General features: G+C 35.4%; 2 protein-coding genes across 2 annotated transcripts in view; both read left to right on the forward strand.

Moving 5' to 3' along the window:
• Window positions 1-8,421, forward strand: part of LOC138158571 (GTPase IMAP family member 8-like) — a 9,449-nt gene extending 1,028 nt beyond the window's left edge. The window contains exons 2-3 of the mRNA XM_069084630.1: window positions 3,604-4,242; window positions 8,264-8,421. Of these exons, the coding sequence (XP_068940731.1) occupies window positions 3,604-4,242; window positions 8,264-8,421 (797 nt within the window). The remainder of the gene's footprint in view (window positions 1-3,603; window positions 4,243-8,263) is intronic.
• An 8,347-nt stretch (window positions 8,422-16,768) lies between these two features.
• Window positions 16,769-17,416, forward strand: LOC138158577 (GTPase IMAP family member 8-like). The gene has a single exon (XM_069084644.1). The coding sequence runs from the start codon at window positions 16,769-16,771 to the stop codon at window positions 17,414-17,416; it is 648 nt and encodes a 215-aa protein (XP_068940745.1).
• Window positions 17,417-22,313: the final 4,897 nt, after the last annotated feature.

The raw sequence follows: 22,313 nt of genomic DNA on the forward strand, positions 1-22,313 counted from the left end.
AATGTTTGAGAAAGAAATAATTTTTACATGATCTGATCTCAAGTATAAAACAGTCATTATGGGAACCAATCATAACAACAACCACAACAATAATGATAGTAATCCCAATAATAATTTGCTTTCAAAAGTGATTAAATTGTTAATCACTGGCTGCCTCTAGGGCAGCTTCAGAACTGTCTTCTAAAGATTCTACAAAAAAGTCTCTTAAGGAAAAAGTTAATGGATAGGAACTAGGGCAATCATGAGGAAATACACAGAAGAATGCAGCACAGAAAATTCTTCATCTCTAAGTTCCAAAATTCAAATAATTCAAATTTTCTTTGTCATTTGCAGTGATAGTTTGCATTCATCATGATGACCTAACGTGACCTAATGATTATGAATGGTCAAAGAACTTAATCATGTTCAACATATTTCCATCTGAAATACTCCTTAGTGTGTTTTAATTTTAGAAAACTGAAAATTCTTTGATGAGACACACTCATATAATCCCTTCACATTGTCAAAGAAAAACACGAATATTGTACTCTTTTTGTATCCCCAGTACTTAGCATCATACCTGGCCATCTTTAATGCATATCGAGTAACTGACTGACCCAATATAGTCAGAGAAGACGTATCACATGGTTAGTGAATTCCATAGGAATGATTGGTAACCTGGACAATTGACTAAAAAGCTTTACAATAAATTCTGTAACAATATGGTCCTCACCTTTTTAATGGTATTTGGTTATAAACTGTTGTTAATGATATAGGCACATGAATACAAGAATCCATTTCTATTAATTTAGCACTTATCTAAATCCAAGCATTTCTAGTTAAGAGAAAGAAAATTCCAAACTTCCATAGTTCCTTCTGTTCTCCCCCATCCTGAACCCCTTGGACATTGCTCTACACCAGGATAATTGGGAGCAACAATTATAGGAATGTCAAACATGGAGAATGTCATAAAATGAGAAAACATAGTTTGAGCCTTAACATTCTGTCTCATCCAATGGAACAAGAGTATTTTAATCTTTTGATATTACCCTGGAGATAACTCTCAATCCCAATTGCCAGCCCCTCAGTCCTTACCCTTTCTACACATATTCTTTTTTTTTTTGAGGGGAGAAGACAAGGCAATTGGGGGTAAGTATCTTGACCAAGATCACACAGCTAGTTAAATGTCAAGTGTCTAAGGTTTGATTTGAATTCAGCTTCTGACACCAGGGACGGTACTCTATTTACTGTGCCACCTAACTGCCCCTACACACATCCTTTTATTTTTTTTAAAGCAATTAGGGTTAAGTAACTTGCTCAAGGTTACTTGGCCAGTTATTTCTGGGTGTGGTGCTAAGTATCTGAGCCCGGATTTGATCCCCAGGTCATCCCGACACTGGGGCCAGTGCTCTTACTCGCTGAGCCTCCTGGCCGCCCCTAAGCCACTGGGGTTAAGTAACTTGCTCAAGGTTACAAGGCCAGGTGTTTCTGGGTGGGTGCTAAGTGTCTGAGCCTGGATTCAATCCCCCAGGTCATCTCGACACTGGGGCCGGTGCTCTTACTCGCTGTGTTACCTGGCCCCCTCTATACACATTCTTAAATGAAAAGTCTGCCAAACATTTTGGACTAAGGAAAATGTTACTTCTTAATATTCTTAATTGAACTAAAGTCTGCTTCCACAAGGGAACCTGGGATACCAGCTTTTTCTGTATATCATTATTCCATGCATTCTTTCACAATAACATCATTAACAGATTGCAACCAAATGCCATCACCAAGGTGTCAGCCATATTGTTACAGAATGTACAGTAAAGTTCTTTAGCCAATTGTCCAGAATGCCAGTCATCACTATGGAATTTACTAACCATGTAATGTTTCCTCCCCTGACTATATTGGGTCAGTCAGTTAGACAATAAGCATTTATTATGTGCCTGCTATGGCCAGACACTGTGCTAAGTACTGGGGTTACAAAAAGAGGTAGAAGGCATCCCATGCCTTCAAGGAGTTAAAAATCCAATGATAGCTTACATTAGGTGAGATGTAAGGAGATGAGAGGTTCCCACACTCCTCTGCCTCTCTCTGTCACTTTCTCCCTGTCTTTGTCTCTGTCTCTCTCTTTGTCTCTGTGTCTCTCCCTACAAACACACACACACACACACACACACATATGGAATGGTGTGTTGGGAAATATTTAACAACTGTCTCTTTAAAAGTTTAATTTGCATTATTAACATTTTCTCTAGACAATCAACAAACCAAATTAAGCTCTTATTTATAGTATTTACTGATTTCAAATTTCAAAGCATTCAAAAAATGCTCACATTGAAAATATTTTAAATACGTTTTTACTGATTTCTTCTGTTTTTAGACCACCATGGTTATCCCCAGTATCCCTCCTGCTCTCCTTCTGAGAATGGTGTCCCATATAACAAACAGTATTTTTTTTTAAAGAGGAAAAAATCATCACAAGTAATTGATACATTCAAAAAATGAAAGAAAACTTATGCAATGTTTAACATTTGTAACTCCAACCCCACCTCCATGAAGGGGGTAGTTTAGGGTTGTGTTTTCATATTTCTTCATTCAAGTCATGTTTGATTTTAATAATTTTATTGTGTTCACCTTTGTTTTTTATGTGTGGTTGTTATTTCTATTTACATTGTTGCAGTCATTTTGTACATTGTTTTCTTGGTTCTGCTTACTTCAGTATGCATCAGTTCATATGGATCTTTCATTCATCTCTTTATTGATCACAGTACTATTTCTTATATGACAATAATATTCCACTACATTTAAGCACCACAACTTGTTTATCTATTTCCCCATTGATGGGCATCTCTTCTGTTTCCAATTCTTTGTTTTCATAAGAAGTGCTGCTGTAAACATTTTGAAATACATGGGAACTTTCTTCTTATTGATAGCTTCCTTGGGGTAAAAGACAATTAATGAGATCTCTTGTTCAAAGGGTTTGGACATTTTAGTCCCTGTGTATAATTCCAGATAACTTTCCCAAATTCTTGAATCCTTTCATACTTCCATCAGCAATCTATTATTCACACTGAAAATTTAACAACTGAATCAGTTTGATTCAAACTGGCTATAGCACACCCTGGAATATGTGTATGTAAAATACACACATACATGGATCTATTCATATATATGAGTCACATGTGCATATATAAGCATAAAAAATGAATGCATGTACAGTGTATATATAAGGACTCAAATATATATAGAAACAGAAAAAAAATTCTCTCTTCCTCCCTCTCTTCCTTCCCCTTTGTGTGTGTGTGCATGTGTGTGTATCTTTCTCTCTCTGTTCCCTCCCTCACACACACACACCAAATCTCAGTTAAATTCCAAAAATCTTCAACAGGGTACATGATTTTCTTTAAAAAATAAAATTGCTATAGTGGAACCAACACAAAACAAAAATCGCTTTTGACAATTTTGAAACCTTTTCTTACTCTTAGATTGTAGGATTCAAGAATTCCCATAGCCTCTGTTTTGACCATGATAAGTGAGACCCTTTGCTCATATCCCAAGTCCTGCCTTAGTCCTGACAAAATTGGTTTCCATTTTTGGAAAAGGTCATTAATTAACATGTCTCTTTTATCCCAACAGGGTCTGGGCACATGATAAATCCAAAACAGGAAAAAGAGATAGATGAATTAAGGATTCTTCTTGTGGGAAAACATGGTTCAGGAAAAAGTGCCACAGGAAACAGCATCCTGGGCAGGTGTGTGTTTGAGTCCAGACTCAGTGAGCAGCCAGTGACCCAAGTGTGCAGGACAGGGCAGCGGATCTGGAGACACAGAAAAGTCATGCTCATTGACACTCCAGATATCTTTTCCCAGATGGACTCCCAGGAAGAGCTCTGCCATCTCTCCTCTCTATGCTCCCCAGGCCTGCATGCCCTCCTCCTAGTGACCCCTCTGGGCTCCTACACAGAGGAAGATGAGACAGTGGTGAGGAACATTAAGAAGATTCTTGGAGAAGAAGCTCTGAGGAGACATATGATCATCCTGTTCACACGAAAAGAAGACTTGGCAGGTAGGGACCTGAATGAGTTCATAAAGAATGCAGATAAACCTCTTCAGGATCTCATTTGGGAGTGTAGATTTCAGTACTATGCCTTCAATTACCGAGTCACAGGAGAGGAGGAGCAACTCCAAGTGAATGGGCTTCTGGAGAAGATCGACAAAATGATGTCTGACAATGGAGGCCAGTTTTGTGTCTTCAGGAAGTCTGCTCCTATACCAGGTAGGAAAATAAAATGTAGAGAAAGAAATGGGGCTGAGAGAACAATGAGGACCAGAAAGAATGAGCACATTGGAGGGAAATCTTTCCAAATGAAACCTTTATTTTTCTTCTCACTGTTCACCAATCTCTTCTTTGTCATCAACTTCTTATAGTTTGTCTCCTACACTTTAACATTTCATTATATCGTGTCCTCTCTTATTTTCTAGTCATTTTATGCAAGTCAATCACATCTTTTTTTTAAATTTTTAAATTATGGAATAAAACAAATATTTTCCTAACATAATACAATAACAAAGATGAATGCCCATGAAAATGCAGATCTACCATACACAACTGGCTATTCCTTTCACATATACAATAAAATTATCATGTAAATTGCTTTTTTTCTTTTACCTCTCTACTTCTACCCTAAAGATAGCTATTATTAGACACAAATATGTGTGTATATGTGTATGTGTATGTGTATGTATATGTATACGTGTGTACGTAAAACTATTCCAGACAGATAGCATCTTTCTTCATATGCCTTTTATAATTAATTTTGGTATTTTTACTATTTAAAATAACTTATTCACTCAAAATCATTCTTAAAACAATATTCTTGTTACTATATACAATATTCTCTTTGTTTTTTCTCATTTCACTCTTCATTTTTTCATGCTAGTCTTTCTATGTTTTTCTAAAATCATTGAGTTAATCATTTCTTATAACAGAGTAATATTCTATCACAATCATATGAACATTCCCCAAATGATAGACATCTCTGCAATAGCTGCTATAAACATTTTAGTACATATAGGTCTTTTCCTTTTCCCCCAATCATCTTTGGAAATGGACAAAGTACTGGTATTGTTGGGTCAAAAGGTGTAAGTAGGGGGTGGCTAGGTGGCACAGTGAATAGAGCACTGGCCCTGGAGACAGGAGAACCTGAGTTCAAATCCAGCCTCAGACACTTAACACAAAAAACTATCCATGTGACCTTGGACAAGTCACTTAACTCCAATTGCCTCCCCCCCCCAAAAGAAAAAAGGTATAAGTAGTTTAATAAATATTTGTGCATAATTTCAGATTGCTCTCCAGAATGGTTGGATCATTTTACAATTCCACCAACAATGAATTAGAATCCCAATTTTTCTACATCCTCTTTGACATTTGTCCCTTTACTCTTTGATCATTTTAGCCAATCTAGTAGGAGTAAAAATCGCATCTCAATATTGCTTTAATCTGCATTTCTCTAATCAATAATGATTTAGAGTATTTTTATGTGTTTAAATTATTTTGATCCCTTTATTTAAAAACTTCCTGTTCATATCCTTTTGTCACTTATCAGTTGGAGACTGACTCATATTCCTATAGATTTGATAAAGATCTTTATATGTTTAGATATATCTTTATCTGATAAACTCTTTATAACATTTTCCCTCCAATTTTCTGCTTTCCTTCTCATATTGACTGTATTTTTTATTCATACAAAACCTTTTTAATTTAATGTAACCAAAATTATCCATTTTGCACTTATCTTTACTCTCCATCTTTTGTTTATTCATAAATTATTCACCTATCCATAAGTCTGATAGCTAATATATACTGTGTTCTCATTTTCTTGTAATATCTTTCTTTATATCTAGGTCATGTACCCATTTTGACTTTATCTTTATAAATGGTGTGAGATATTGGTCCTTGACTTATTTCTGCCATATTACTTTCCAATATTCTCAACAATGTTTACCAAGTAATGAATTCTGATACCCAAATCTTAAGTTTTACACTTGTCCAACACAAGGTTATTATGTTTATTTGCTACCGTAAATTTTATTTCTGCTCTATTCCTTTGATCTACCTTTCTATTTCTTAGGTAGTACCAGATAGTTTTGATAATTACTGCATTTTAAGACAGTGTAAGATCTGGCACTACTAAATCCCCTTCCTTTACACTTTTTTCATTATTTCCTTTGATATTCTTCACTTTTTGTTTTCCCAAATGAATTTCATTATTTTTCTAATTCATTAAAATATTTTTTCAGTAATTTAATTAGGATGACATTGAATATATAAATTAGGTTGGATAAAATCATCATTTTATTATATTTGCTCTCCCTAGCCGTGACCAATTAATATTTCTCCAATTATTTAAATTTGATTTTATTTGTATAAAACCTTTTTTTTAATAAATTTATTTAGTTGCTGGGTTTGTTTTGACAATTGTATTCCTAGGTATTTTATAGTGTATAGAATTACATTTTTGGAGAGAAAGAAGGGGGAAAGGCTTAAGTGATTTGCCCAAGCTTACACAGCTAGTATGTCAAGTGTCTGTAGCAGGATTTGAACTCAGTTTGTCCTCACTCCAGAACCAGTGCTCTATTCACTGGGCCACCTAACTGCCCCTCTAGAATTATTTTATATGGAGTATTTTTTTCTCTCTTCTCATAAAATTTTGTTTGCAATGATTTATATGGATTTACTTTATATCCTGCTATTTTGCTAAAATTATAAATTTATTATTAATAATTATTATTAATTATTATCAAATAATTTACAAATTATTATCATTTTTTCAGCTAATTTTTAGTTGAGTCTTTAGGATTTTCCAAGAATATCATCTGCAAAAAGAGATAACTTTATCACCCCGTTCCCTAGTCTGATTCCTTTAATTTATTTTTCTTCTCTTATTGCTATTGCTAGGGTTTCCAATACAATATTGAACACTATTGTTGGCAATGGGCATCTTTGTTTCACATCTGATCTTACTGGGAATGTTTCTAGTTTATTTCCATTACAAATAATGCTTGCTGATGGTTTTAGATAAATGCTTTTTATCAATTAAAAGAAAAAAATCCATTTACATCAATACTTTCAAATGTTTTTACTAGAAATGAATGTTAAAGTTTATACAAAGATTTTTCAACATTTATTGATATAATCATATGATTTTTAAGCATTTATTATTGAGGTACTTAGTTATGTTAATAGCTTTCTTCATGATAAATCATCTTGGCATTCCTGATATAAATCTAACTTGATCATAATGTCTAATCTTTGTAATACTTTGGTGTAACCTTTTAGCCAGTATTTTGTTTAGGATTTTTAAAAATCTATACTCATTGATGAAATTGGTCTATAATTTTCTTTTTCTATTTTAGGTATCAGCATTGTATTTGTTTCATGAAAGGAGTTTGGTAGAATCTCTTCTTTATCTATTATTCCAAATAGCTTATTAATATTGGAATCAGTTGATCTCCAAAATGCTGGATGAAATTCACTTTTAAATCCACCTGGTTCTGGTTCTTTTCTCTTAAGAAGCTCATTAATGACCTGTTCAATTTTTTTTCCCTCTAAAATACATCCATTTAGATAATATATTTCCTCTTCTGGTAATTGAATCAACTTATATTTTTGTAAATATTCTTCCATTTTCCTTAAATTATTCCATTTTATTGGCATTTAATTGGGCAAAATACCTCCTTATTATTACTTTAGTTTGATTGTTTTTTTTGTGACATCATCACCCTTTTCATTTTTAATACTAGTGATTTGGTTTTTCCTCTTTTTAAAAATCAAATTAACCAACAGCTTGTTTATTTTATTTGCTTTTTTTTTTTTTATAAAAAAAATTCCTAGGGGCGGCCAGGTAGCACAGCGAATAAGAGCACTGGTCCCAGTGTCGGGATGACCTGGGGATCAAATCCAGGCTCAGATACTTAGCACCACACCCAGAAATAACTAGCTGTGTAACCTTGAGCAAGTTACTGTATCAGCAATGCCATATTCACAATGCCTATGGAGATTACAAATATGATGATATAATTATCCATCACAAAATACATCATGCTTGCCATATGGGGGAATAAACTAGAAAATTTATTAAGATACCAAAAGACTGAGTCCCAAAACCAGAAAGTGAAAGCCATCAGAGTAGTTATGACATTGGCACAGGTAGATAAAGTAGAAAGCACCCACATTCTCAAGCCTTTAAAACAGAACAGGCTACCTCAGGTAAAGGTCCTCCTCTCCCCACTCACAGCAACCAACCAGGGTCCAGGAAGTGTGCTCCAAGCAGCTCTGGCCCCTGGCAGTCCTCAGCAGGAGTCCTTAGCAGAAATTCTGGCTGACTCAAAAAGGGCTTCGCGCTGCCACTGCCGCTGCCTCTGCTGCTGCTGCCGCTGTTGCCGCCACCGCTAGCCACTGCTGGAACACCAGCTTGGCTTCCGCTTCCTTTTGCTCCGCCCCTTCCTGCTACGTCAGCAAGTCCAATGGGGCATGGAAGATCTTTAAATCCCATAACCCTTACAGTTACTTAACCCCAATTACTTAAAAAAAATTCCTAGTTTTATTTATTAATTCAGTGGGATTTTTTACTCCCAATTTTATTAATTTTCCCTTTAATTTTTAGAATTTTTAATTTAGTATTTAATTGGGAATTTTAACTTTATTCTTTTTTGAGTTTTTTTAATTTCATGCCTAATTCATTAGTTTGCTCTTTTATTGATGTAAGCATTTAGACACAAAATTTTCTTTAATCATTCTTTTGCTTTATCCCATAGCTTTTTTCCATCTTTTTAAAATTTTATTTTTAATTTATGGAATCAAACAAACATTTCCATAACACATAACATTTCCATAGTAGAATTAAAAAAAGATGATGACCCATGAAACTGCAAATCTACTATGCATAACTTGTTATTCCTTTGAAATGTACGACAAAATTGTCATGCAAATTTTTTTCTTCTCTCCTTCCCTTCCCCAGCCCTAGAGATGGCTACTATTAGAAACAAATATGAGTATATAAAATTATTCTATACAGACTTCTACTTAGCAGTTCTCTCTCTCAAAGCATATGACATTTTTCTTCCTATGTTCTTTATAGTTATTTGGACAAAGTTCTATATTTTAGATATGAGAACTTTATCTCATAAACTGTCAATAAAAATTTTGCCCCAATTATCTGCTTTCCTTCTGATCTTGGCCACATTTATTTTATTTGTAAAAACCTTTTTTAATTTAATGTAATCAAAATTATCCATTTTATACCTAACTTTATTCTCTATCTCTTTTTTATTCACACATTTTTCTCTTATCCAGAAGCCTCATAAGTAGTATGTTCCATGTCTAATTGCCTTGTAAAATCTCTCTTTTTATCTAGGTCATGAATCCATGTTGTCTTTATCTTGGTAAATGGTCTAAGATATTGATCTATGCTCAATTTCTGCCATACTGCTTTCCAGTTTTTGTAACAATGTTTACCAAATAATGAATTCTTATCCCCAAATCTTAAGATTTTACACTTGTCAAATATAAAATTTTTGTGTTTATTTGCTGCTGTAGATTGTATACACTATTCCATTGATCTACCTTTCTATATTTTAACCAGGGCCAGATAGTTTTGATAATTATTGCCTTCTAATATGGTTTAAGATTAAACCTCTTTCCTTTACACTTTTTTTATTTCATTATTTCCCTTGATATTATTGATTTTTTTGCCAAATGAATTTTATTATTATTTTTTTCTAATTCACATTCAAATTTATAATTACTCTTTGTGGATTTCCCTCCAATGCATTTTTCCTCACTATTTTCCTTCCCAGTCCCTCTTTTCACTCCATCTCTGTTATCTTCTCCCCTTACTGCTTTTTCCTTCTGCTCTTATTCCTAAATCTACCCACCTTCTAAAAGTCCCTCTATTCAATCCATAGTCCTAATCTTAATCTATGTAATTTTTTAAAAAGTCCCTCCCCTTCCCTATATTCCAGTTTTTTCACCTCTCTGGAAGTGCAGAAGACCACTAAACTTCTTCCCATATATACATTGTTTTCTCTTCAACCCAGATGATAGTTAGCTTCCAATATTACCAGCCCACAATCCCACATGCTTCCTCTGCATTAGTTCTTTATTTCCCAGTCTGCTTTCTTGAGATAATTTCTCCTTTTAAACTTTTCTTACCTGATTTTGTATTTTTAGAATCACCTCATCATATACAACTCAGTCCCAACCTTTCTTTCAAAATACCTTAGCAATTATAACAGTTTTAAGGATACTACTACTAATATTAATTACATTTTCATATATCATAAGTAAACAGTTTGACCTTAATCCATGTCTTATAATTAATCTTTAGGGATTTCCTTATATTTCTTCTGGATCTTTTATATTGAATTTTCCTTTGAGTTCTAGTCTTTTTGTTACAAATACCTAAAAATCATTCAGTTCATCAAATGGCCATTTCTTTTTCATTCAGGATTATATTCAGCATTGCTGGATAAGTTATTCTTGGATGTAACCCCAGTTCCTTTGCTCTTCAAAATATAATGTTCCAAGGCCTTTAGTGTAGAAGCTGCCAGGTCTGAAATCCTGATTGTTTTTCTGCAGTATTTAAATTGTTTGTTTGTTTGCTAAATTACTTTTGTTGTTGTTACTTGTAATATTTTCTCTGTAACTTGGGAATTTTGAAACTTGGTTATGATATTTCCATAAATTTTCTTACTAGTATCTCTTCCAGGTGGTGATTGGTGAATCCTTTCTATTTCTACTTTGCCTTCTTGTTCTAGAACTTGAGGGCAACTTTCTTTAATAATTTCTTGTAACACTTTATTGAGATTATTTTTTGATCATAACTTTCATGTAGTCTTACAATTGTTATATTGTCTCTCCTTGATCTACTCTCCAGATCAATGGATGTTTCTAATGAGATGTTTCAGGTTCTTTTCTTTTTTTTTCTATTTTTATTATATCTTGTCTTATACCATTATTTGATTTCACTTGCACAGTTGTAGTTTTCAAGGAGTTATTTTCTTCTTTAAGATTTTGTACCTCCTTTTCTACTTGATTAGCTCTTTTTAGTAATTTTCTTGAATTGCTTTTATTTTTTTTCTAATTTTTCCTTGTTCTCTCTTATTTGACTTTTGAATTCCTTTCTAAGTTCTTCCAAGATTTCTTTCTGGTCCTGGGACCATTTGACATTACTCTTTAAGGTAGTGGTGGCTTTTTTTTTTTTTTTACTTCACTATCTTCCTCTAAATATGAACCACACTTTCTCATAACTATGAACAAAATAACTATCAGTGGTAAGGTTCTTTTTCCTTTGCTTACTCATTTTTGTTTTTAATTTCCATTTTTTTTGTTTAGCAGATTATCATCATCATCATCATCATTATTATTATTATTATTATTATTATTATTATTATTATTATTATCAATAAGTTTTAATGGCAAGTAGTGGGTAATGTTGCCCTAGGTTTCAAATCCTAAATTTACTGTAATTTTTAAAATTCTATCTGGAGGCACAACCTCAGGGACTGTTCTGCTCCTCTCCTAAAGCACAGTTATGTCTCCCAACCACACTGTCCCTTAAAATGTTCTTGCTCCCTGTGGTGCCACATGCATCCAAAATTTTTGATATGTTATCTCAATATTGCCATTCTCTTTAATGAAATTATTGTTTCTTTGGTTTGTTCTTTAACACAGTCCTTCTTTAAGATTAGGTTGTTTAATCTCCAATTAGTTTTTAATACGTTTCCTTGGTCCCTAATTAAATATGATTATTATTGCATTATGATCTGAAAAGGATGCTTTTAATATTCTTGCTTTTCTATCTTAACTGTAAAATTTTTATGCATTAATATTTGGCCAATCTTTGCAAAGGTACCATGAACTCAGGGCCTCTCCAAAAATAAAAAAAAAGGCTGTTTAGTCAACTGACCAAGATGCCAATCATCCTTCCCCCCCAATTTTTATTTAGTATTTTATTTTCCCCCGGTAACATATAAAAACAACTTTTAGAATTTATTTTTAAAACTTTGAGTTCAAAATTCTCTCACTTCCTCCCCAGTCCCCACCCCTCATTGAGAAGGCAAGCAATTCAATATAGGTTATACATATGTAGTCATGCAAAATATTTCCATATTAGTCACTTTGTGCAAGAAAACAGACAAAAAAAATTCAAGAAAAATTAAGTAAAGAAAGTATGTTTCAATCTTTATTCAGACACCATCAGTTCATTCTTTGGGGATAAATAACATTTTCATCATAAATACTTCAGAGTTGTCTTGGATCATTGTATTGCTTAGAATAGCTAAGTCATTCACAGTTAATCATCTTATTATATTGTTATTACTTTGTACATGGTACATTTTACATTGCATCAGCTCATGTAAGTATTTTCAAGTATTTCTGAATCATTTCCTATGGTATAATATTATATATTTCCATCATTTCCTATGGTATAATAATATTCCATTATAATCACATACCACAATTTATTCAGTTATTCCACAATTGATGGGAATCCCTTTAATTTCCAATCCTTTGCCATCAGAAAAGAGCTGCTATAAAAAAGTTTGTACAAATAGGTTCTTTTCAATAAAAAGTCTGTTTTGAGATATAGAGCTAGTAGTGGTATTACTAGGTCAAAAGGTATGTATGATTTTATAGCCCTTTGGGCATATTTTGAAATTGCTCTCCAGAATGGTTAAAACCAGTCACAACTCCACCAACAATGCATGAATGTCTTGTTTTTTTCTGACATTCCCACCAGCATTTGTTACTTTCCTTTTCTGTCATATTAGCCAGTCTAATAGGTATGAGGTAGTACTTCAGAATTGATTTAATTTGCATTTCTTCAATAAATAGTGAGTTAGAACATTCTTTTCATATAGATATAGATAGCTTTGATTACTTGATCTGAAAACTGTTCATATCCTATGTTCACTTATCAATTGGGGAATGGATCTTTTATAAATTTAACTCAGTTCTTTATAGGTTTGAGAAAGGAGGCCTTTATCAGAGAAACTTTCTCCAAAATTTTTTTCACAGTTGCTCTTGCTTAATGTATTTCCTTCAAACCTATTTCCCCCTGTTTATTCTATCCTCTCTCTCCTTTCACCCTGTCCCTCCTCAAAAGTGTTTTGCATCTTGCTACTGCCTCCCCCAATCTGCCCTTCTTTCTGTCACACACCCCTACCTTATCCACTTCCCCTCCTACTTTCCTGTAGTATAAGATAGATTTCTATATCCAATTTAGTGTGTATGTTATTCCCTTTTTGAGTCAATTCCGATGTGAGTAAGGGTCTTCTACTATCCCTTAATTCTTCCCTTTTTCTCTCCATTGTAAAAGTTTTTCTTGCCCTTTTTTGTGAGATGTTACCTGATTCTCCTAGTACATTCCTTTCTCATCCTTAATTTTATTTCTTTTTGGATATCATTCCCTTCCTATTGAACTCACACTTGTGCCCTCTGTCTATGTATACTCCTTCTAACTATTCTAGTAATAAGAAAGGTCTTCTGAGTTACAAATATCATGGTTCCATGTAGGAATTTAAGTAGTTTAAACTTATTAAGTCCCCTGTGATTTTCCTTTTCTGTTTACCTTTTTATGCTTCCCTTGAGTCTTGTATATATGCGTCAGATTTTCTATTCACATCTGGTCTCATCAAGAATGCTCGAACATTATCTATTTCATTGAATATTCATTTTTCACTATGAAAGATTATACTTCATTTTGCTGGGTAGGTGATTCTTGGTTATAATGCTAGCTCCTTTGTCCTATGGATTGTCATATCCTAAGCCCTCTAATGCTTTAATGTAGAAGCTGTAAAATTTTGTGTCATCCTGACTATGGCTCCACAGTACTTGTGTTTCTTTTTCTGACTATTTGCAGTATTTTCTCCTTGACATGGGAGTGCTGAAACTTAAATATAATGCTCCTAGGAGTTTTCATTTTGGGATCTCTTTCAGGAAGTGATCAGTGGAGTTTTTAATTTCTATTTTACCCTCTGGTTCTAGAATATCAAGCCAGTTTCCCTTGATAATTTCTTAAAATATGATGTTAAGCTCCTTTTTATTTATCATGGCTTTTGGGTAGTCCAATAACTCTTTAATTATTTCTCCTAGATCTATTTTCCAGATTAGTTGTTTTTCTGATATTTTACATTGTCTTCTATTTTTTTTCATTCTTTTGGTTTTATTTTATTGTTTCTTGATTTCTCATAAAGTCATTAGCTTCCATTTGCTCAATTTTAATTTTTAAGGAATTATTCTTTTCAGCACATTTTTGTACTCCCTTTTCCATTTGGCCAATTATCATTTTAATGGTTTTTTTTATTCAGTGAATTATTTTGCCTCTTTTTTCCATTTGGCCAATTCTGCTTTTTAAGATATTCTCCTCCTCATTGGCTTTTTGTACCTCTTTTATAATTTGGCCTGGTCTGTTTTCTAACGTATTATTTTCTTCAGTAATTTTTTTGTGTATCTCCCTTACCAAGCCATTGACTCATTTTTTCATGATTTTCTTGCATCACTTTCATTATCTCTTTCCAATTTTTCCTCTACCTCTCTTACTTGATTTTCAAAATCCTTTCTGAGCTCTTTCATGCTCTGAGAACAATTAATATTTTTCTTGGAGTCCTTGAATGTAGGAATTTTGACTTTGTTGTTTTCTTCTGAGTGTGTTTTGATCTTCCTTGACACCACAGTAACTTTCTGGTCAGACTTTTTTCTGTTGTTTTCTCATTTTCCCAGCCTATTTCTTGACTTTAAACTCTTTGTTAAAGCATGGTTCTTCTTCCAAGGTGGAGGTTGCACTGCTTCAGAGTTTTGTGCAGCTCTTTTTAGAGATAGTTCTGGGGACCTGTAAGTATTTGAAGGAGTTTGGGGAAGAGCTCAGGAGAGTACCTGCTTTTTCTCCAGCATTTTGGCTCCATCCCCTTGATGACAATTATCCTTATGGTATATTCTAGCCATGCAATGTTACCCCTCCTGAATATACTGGGTGGGTCAGTCAGTCAATCAATCAGTAAGCATTTATTAAGTGGCTACTATGGTTAGGCACTGTGCTGAGCATTGAGCATAAAAAAAAGATTCAGAAGACATTCCTTGCCTTTAAGGAATTAAAAATACAATGATAATACATTGAGTGAGGCATAAAAGAAATAAGAGATTCTCTGTGTGTCTCTGTGTCTTTCTCCATGTCTCTCTCTGTGTCTCTCTGTCTCTCTTTTCCCCTCACACACACACATACACACACAAGCAATTGTACACTGGCAAACTTTCTCTCTGCATGAAACATTTTAAAAGTTTAGCTGCATCATTAACATTTTCTCCATCATTTCTCAAGTCAAGAAGACCAAAATAAAAAATAAAGTCCTGATTTATGGCATTTGCTGATTTCAGACTTATAAATATATTGAAAAAATTTTAAATTAATATTATTGACATTTTCTGCTTTTACTCCATCATAGTTATGCCCAATATCCTTCCCCTTCTGCCTCCCAATGAACTTTTTCATTTAACAAATATTTTAACATTCACCATATAACAATATTTTCATGTAATAAATATTACCCATACAGTGAAATTTTTAAAGAGGCAGAAAATCATCACAAGTGATTCATGCATTCAAAAAGTATAAGAAAACATGTGAAAAGTTAAATATCTGTAAACTTTCTCCTATCTCCATGAAGGGGTAGTTTGGGCATGTCCTCTAATATCTCTTTATTCAAGTCATGCTTGATTTTAATAATTTTATTGCATTCACCTTTGGCTTTTTTTCCCTGTTTGGTTGTTCTTTATATTTACATTTTTATATTCATTATGCACACTGTTTTCCAATTTCTGCATACTTCATTCTGCATCATGTAACACAGATCTTTTCATTCTTCTCTGTATTCATCACACACATAATTTTTTATATGACAGTAATATTCCATTACACTTATGTTCCTCAATTTGTTTAGCCATTCACCAGTCAATGTGTAGCTCTTTTGTTTCTAATGCTTTGTGACCACAAAAAGTGCCTCTGTAAATGTTTTGGTGTATATGGGGTCTTTCTTCTTCCTGATTGCTTTCTTGGAGTATAAAGTAAATAACTAAATCTCTGACTCAATAGGTATGGATATTTTAGCCACTTTATTTTCATAAGTCCAGAAATGGGTGGGCCCTTCCATATCTCTAGCAACAGTGTATTATTCACACTAAAAATTTAGCAATTAGATCTATTTGATTCAAACTGGCACTAACATACCCCAGAATATAAGTATGTACACATATATAAATATATGTATACGAGTCTATATATATGCATCCATTTTTTGATATAGAAAAATAGATGTGTATATATTTGAATACACACATATACATATATTTACACACATGCACACATACATAGACACACATATATAGAAACAGAAAAAATTTCTCTCTGTGTCCCTTTTGGTCTCTGACTATTTCTCTTTCACAAACACACACATAAGAGGTGGTTTGGTATGAAGGAGGTAAAGATCAACACAATTGGCATTGCTCAAAATGTCTTCAGAATATCAAGGAGTATTCTAGAAATGGGGAATAAAATGGGTGCCATTTTAGAACAATATGACTAAGGATTGTCTCATTTTTCTTTAGGTCCTCAGTGCTTAGCACAATATCTGATGCATAAGAGATGCTTAATTAATGTTTATTGACTGGCTGACAGTGGTATTCCATGCTAAGTCAGAGTTGTGAATCTTTCATTTTTCTTCTCATAGATATACTGAACCTCATCATGATAGGAAAGTGTGGAGCTGGAAAGAGCTCAACAGGGAACACCATTCTTGGAAGGAAGGAATTTCTAGGCCATGTTCAAAGAAAACCAGTCATCAAAACCTGTAGGAAACACATTAAGGACCTGGAAGAAACTATTGTGGTTGTTGATACCCCACCATTTTACCTTCCATCAGAGAGTGAAGAAGATCTCTATAAACAAGGAGAAGAGATCATGCACATCCTTAGCTTACTTGAAGGACCCAAAGTTTTTATTCTGGTTATTAGGATGGGACAATTCACTCAAGAAGATGAAAAAACCATTAAAGAATTAGAAGCAATATTTGGAACAGAGGTCACCAAGTACATGATTGTGCTCTTCACTAGGAAGGATGATCTAGAGCCTTATACGGTAAAAGACTACCTTAAGGATTTTGCTAATGAACTTCTTAAGAAGAGAATTAAACAATGTGGATACAGATTTTGTGCTTTTAACAACAAAGAAAGTGGCCTGGCCCAGGAAAAGCAGGCAAATGAGCTTTTGGAAATGGTTGCTGAATTGGTCCAGTATCATGGAGGCCGAGGATTTGCATTCAATGCTGTTAACTTTGAGGCTTATGCCAAAAGAATCAGAAATCACCATAAAAGGCAGTGGAATATACTGTCATAGAAGTAAAATTTGTAATAAACTCATTTATTTTTCAGCAGCTAGAGTATCTGGAAATTGTCTTGAAAAATAATATTGCTCTTTGCATAGCACCCTAGAGTTTGCAAAGTTCTTTACATATGTTAAATCATATGGTCTTCACAACAACTCTGGGATGTAGGTGCTATTATTATTATTCCCATTTTACTGATGAGGAAACTGAGACATAGATAGGTGTCTCTCCTATCTTTATCTTACTTTATTTTACTTTTGTGAGATCACACACTTAGTAAGTGTCTGAAGGAGAACTTCACACAGGTCTTCCTGATTCCTATGCTCTATCTGCTGTGTCACCCTTCCCTACATATAGTGAGGATATTCCTTGGGACAGTAAGCTAGAGAACTCTATTTATCCTGAGGGTATGGAATTTAAACATATACTACATTTCTGATGCTTCAACTGATAAGTGAAAATGAAGACTCTGAGCCAGGAGGGCCCCAAACATGGGCAAGAACCTATTGTTGTCCAATCCACGAATGTCCATCATGCATTTTAAACACTGAATAAGCACCCAAGTGTTACTGTTTCATTGCATTAAAATATTCCCAGCTATTGTGATCTGGACTGATCTCTTAATAGTCTATACTCTTGTCTTGGGTACTTAGCTATTTTGAAGACTCTTGTCTGAAAAGTGGTACTATGTAATCTTTCAAACAAGTTGTTAGAAGTTGGGAATAAAGACATGGTATCTAGAATACTTAACTTGGAAACTGTGTTCAGATTTGACCTGAGTTCAAATCCTGCCTCAAATACTTTCTATGTTGTAATGCCAAGCAAAGGCAACTTCCCAAGGTTCAAAATACCAGCATAGGTGCTGTCCATTTTATTCAGTGACAAATTAAGAACAGAGAGAATAAAAATATAGCATAATTCAAAATACAGCATTTACCAAGTGTAATTCAATCAAGTACTACCCCACCCCTGGACATTACATTCATTTAATCAATCACAAAGTCCCTCTTCTAAATACTTCTCCACCCCTAGGCTGTCACAAAGCCCCTCTTCTCAGATGGAGATTAGTTTCCAATCATTCACTTATCAGTGTCCACCTGTCTATCTGTCTGCTTTGTTTCTGTGTCTCTGATTCTGCCACCCTGTAAGATTCAAAATCCAACCAGCCACTGTACCTGGGCTAGAAAGATTGATAGTCTCTTAAAGAAAGGTTGTTGGCAGCAAAAAAAAAAGGCTTTCTACTTTTTTGGACTCTGGGCAAGTTCTGGAAGTAGAAAGACAAATGGAAAAAGGAGGAAAGGAGAAACTTCTCCCCTAAGATCTATCTTAGAGAAAAGGGGTCACTTAACTAATCAAAGAGAGGCATGTTTCAAAGCTGCACTTTGGAATAGGACTAGCACTTAACCCTTTCATGGGTCACAGCCCAGTTCTTCCTAGGCTAGGTCTACAATGTCTCCCCCCTGTCATCTTGACTCTGACTAAGCTGAGGATACACTGAGAAGTTACAGTGCCTTTTCTCTGTCATCCTTGCTCTGACCAAGCTAAGGATATAGTGAAAGGTTAGAACCATTAAGATCTTTCACCCTGTTGTCCCAGCTCTGACCAAACTAAGGCTGTAGTGAATTTGAGTTAACCCCCCCCCCCAACTGGTGAAAAAACAAAGGGGGAGGCACAGCAGCTACATTGGAGCTCCACTAGCAACAGCCATAAGTCCCTGAGCACCCTGAAGCCCATTCCTCTAGGTTAGCTCCAGAGCCAAGCTTTCCCACATAAGGAGTGGTGTCGTATTTCTCCTTCCTGCCCAAATTGACCATCCCCACAACAGGTTCTGTTAAAAACTAAAGCTGATCCCCCAGTAGCTCTAAGGGTAGACACTCCCTATTGCCCTCCCTTAGGAAGAGGGCCAATGTCACCTCCAATGTAGGGCTATAGGGGGTGACCAGAGGTCATATGTGCTAGCTACCATATACTGGGGTCCTAAAAATAAAATATGTGAATTCTAAAAGACATCCTGGCAAGGAAAAAAAAATCAGTATTGAAAATAGGGGACTTGTCACACATAAAGTATGTGGTTTTCATCAGTCCAGAAGAAGAATATCATAGGGTGGACATGCAGATCAGACCCTTCTTTGGGGTCCCTATAGATTTCTCCTTCTTTGTAAACTTACCAGATCCCCTAGAAACCATCTGGTGGGGCAAGGTTGTCAGTACCAGGAGAAATTTAAAAGCTTGTTTGGGTTATGGAGTTCCTAAGCAACAAATTTGGCTTAATGAGAAATGAAATCTCTTGTGTATATAAGTCATGATAAACTTTTATTGCTTATTGCAACTCCATACAAATAAGCAATTTTATCAAGCCCTAAGCTGTGATTGGTGAGACTTTCCATTTGAGGTAAAAGCCATTGGGACTGCAACTAGTTTTATTTTGAGCTTGAATTTAGATATAGTTGTTTGCATTAAATCAAGATCTGAAAGAAATACCAGAAGCTACTCAGAGGGAATGTAATCCTGCTACAGGTGAAGGTTTGCTTTTGAGAAAAGCCAAGAGGACAATTTTAGCCTAGACCTTCCAGGCTCAGTTTTCCCATTGTTTTCCTTTGAAATGGAATGTTTTCCACCTGGCTATTCCTGAGTCTGGCTATCAGATGGATTTAAAGTGACTCTTACCTGAACTCAAACAGAGCTAAGGATATTTTATCCTGTCATATCTGGCATGTCCCTGTTTTTTTCCTTTTATGACAAATTTCATAAAGGAGAGTAAAAGTACAATGCAAGTATGTGAAATTTTGCTGTTCTCAATCTGAATCAGTAGTCATTCCATATCCCAAACAAATGGGTAAATTAATACACGGGCTTATCATCTGCCTACCTGCATAGTCAAGTGAAAGGTTAAATCCCTGAAACAGAACATTTTTTTTTCTGAATGACATGGGAACAATTAGACAAAGGGAAAAGAAGTTTGTGAAACAAAGGTACAAACACAAGTTAATCATTATCCCATATACTAAGACTGGGATACATCTGAGCTACTAAAGTGTGTGTTAGATCTGAGCTATTCAGCCTAAAATTATATTCCTTTCTACATCCTAAATAGTTTAGTAAAAAGGTACTTGGGCTAGTCAACTGCCTGTTACTAAATATATCTGTCTTTCTCCTTATATCTTGGAACCTGTGTATTGAACTTGCCTGTGAGATTTGTGTCTCTCAGATTACAGGCCAATTCACCTACAGTTGGCATCAAGCAGTGGATACCTATCATTCCCCAAATATGATTCATGCTTGGTTTCAGTCAAATTCCTCCTCCAGACCCACTGAGACAGCAACAGCTCTACTCCCCTTTTCAGCCTGGAGAAACTACAGAGACTGAGACCTTCATCCCTTCTTCCAAATGAATTTGGGTCCCAACTCTTTGAGGGGGGAATGATGTAATCCTGATGAAGCTGCCCCCAGCTCCCCTCCCATCTAGCCATCATCCCCTGAGAATGTTGGAAATTGAGCAGCCCCTGTCTGACCCTTTTCCCAGCACCTCCTACCACCCAGCCTGTTTCATACTCAGATGATTCCTTTGCTAAACAAACAAACAAAAAAAGGAGTAAGGACAGTCTGGTGCTGGACCTTCCCAGATGGGAGAATTTCCAGAAGCAGATGGGAGGGAGTGGGTCAAGTATCTCTACCAAATCACTCATTTGAGAACTAGAAAATTAAGCTTACTTCTGAGAGACAAGTACTTCTTTCCTGCTAAGTACTGTCACAAGGTGCTCGACCTGTGTGCAAGTAAATGCAAAACAAGTGCATCTATCTCCTGGTTCTTGTAGATACCTTTTCTGGATGGGTGGAAGTGTTCCCCAAAAAATATGAAACCACTCTAGTGGCAGTTAAGAAAATTCTGAATGAACTCCTTCCCTGGTTTGGTCTCCCAGCTGGGTTGGGCTCTGATAATGCACCAGGTTTTGTGCCTACTGACCACAGAGCTCACGCCAAATGGAGCAGACCAACTGGACTCTGAAGGAGTTCCTTGTCAAATTAGCCTGAGAAACAAAAGAAAACTGGGTCACACTTCTTCCCCTGGCCCTACTCAGGTGCACCCCCAACTGAATTAAGCTTCTTCAAAATCACCTCCACCCATCCTCCCAGTGATTAGAGAAGAGTTATGAGCTGAGGCTACTAATTCTTCCTTAATTAAGTTCCTGCAGGCATTGCAAGAAACACAAGGGAGGGTCCTGAAATTGGCTTGAGATGCCTTGATTGTACCTATATCAGATTCTGTCAAAGTGCACTCTATCCCTGCCTGGCTCCACCACTCTCATGTGATATTAGCTGTCCCTGACGAATAGAAGGTGGACCCAGGACCAGATTTTCACAAGTGAAGATTTTTCCCTTGTTTCCTCATAATGTTATTGTACCCTTTCTCCATGTCAAACCCCCATGCTTGTAAGGGTAAAAACACTTGGATTATTAGAAAGGAGGATCAAGTACTCTGGACATTCCAGGCAGAAGAGGGCTCGTGGATGAGTCCACCCTCTGCCCTGGTTTATCCACTGGTGCATTTCTGTTGTCACTTTCCATTCTGCATCAATGGCCTAAGAGAAGGTCTTGGGGGGGGGTAAACCTCAATATTGTGAGGTCAAAACACTTTCCAGCCTGATCTTGGCCCTAGCTAATGGGCCAAGTTATGAATGCCCAACTCCCTTTTACATTGGTCTAGCCTTCCCAAGGAAGTCTCCCAAGCAACCAGTTTTACTGCTTCTTGGCCTGACCCCCACTATAGGCCTTTTTTTCCTACCTCTCAATCCCATATTAACTCAGTCAAGCTTCCCCTTGCAAGGGAACCTAGGTATCAGCCATTGCATGAGTCACTTTCTGCCCACTATGACAATATCTCCATCACCCCGCTACCAGGAACCAACT

This window comes from Petaurus breviceps, unplaced genomic scaffold (assembly GCF_028583685.1).
Source record: "Petaurus breviceps papuanus isolate PSGF00001 unplaced genomic scaffold, PetGlider_PUasm1.0 115, whole genome shotgun sequence".
Taxonomy (NCBI): Eukaryota; Metazoa; Chordata; class Mammalia; order Diprotodontia; family Petauridae; genus Petaurus; species Petaurus breviceps.

Excerpts from the sequence above, each read along its gene's own strand:
- LOC138158577 (XM_069084644.1), top strand. The coding sequence starts at position 16,769 with ATGATAGGAAAGTGTGGAGCTGGAAAGAGCTCAACAGGGAACACCATT.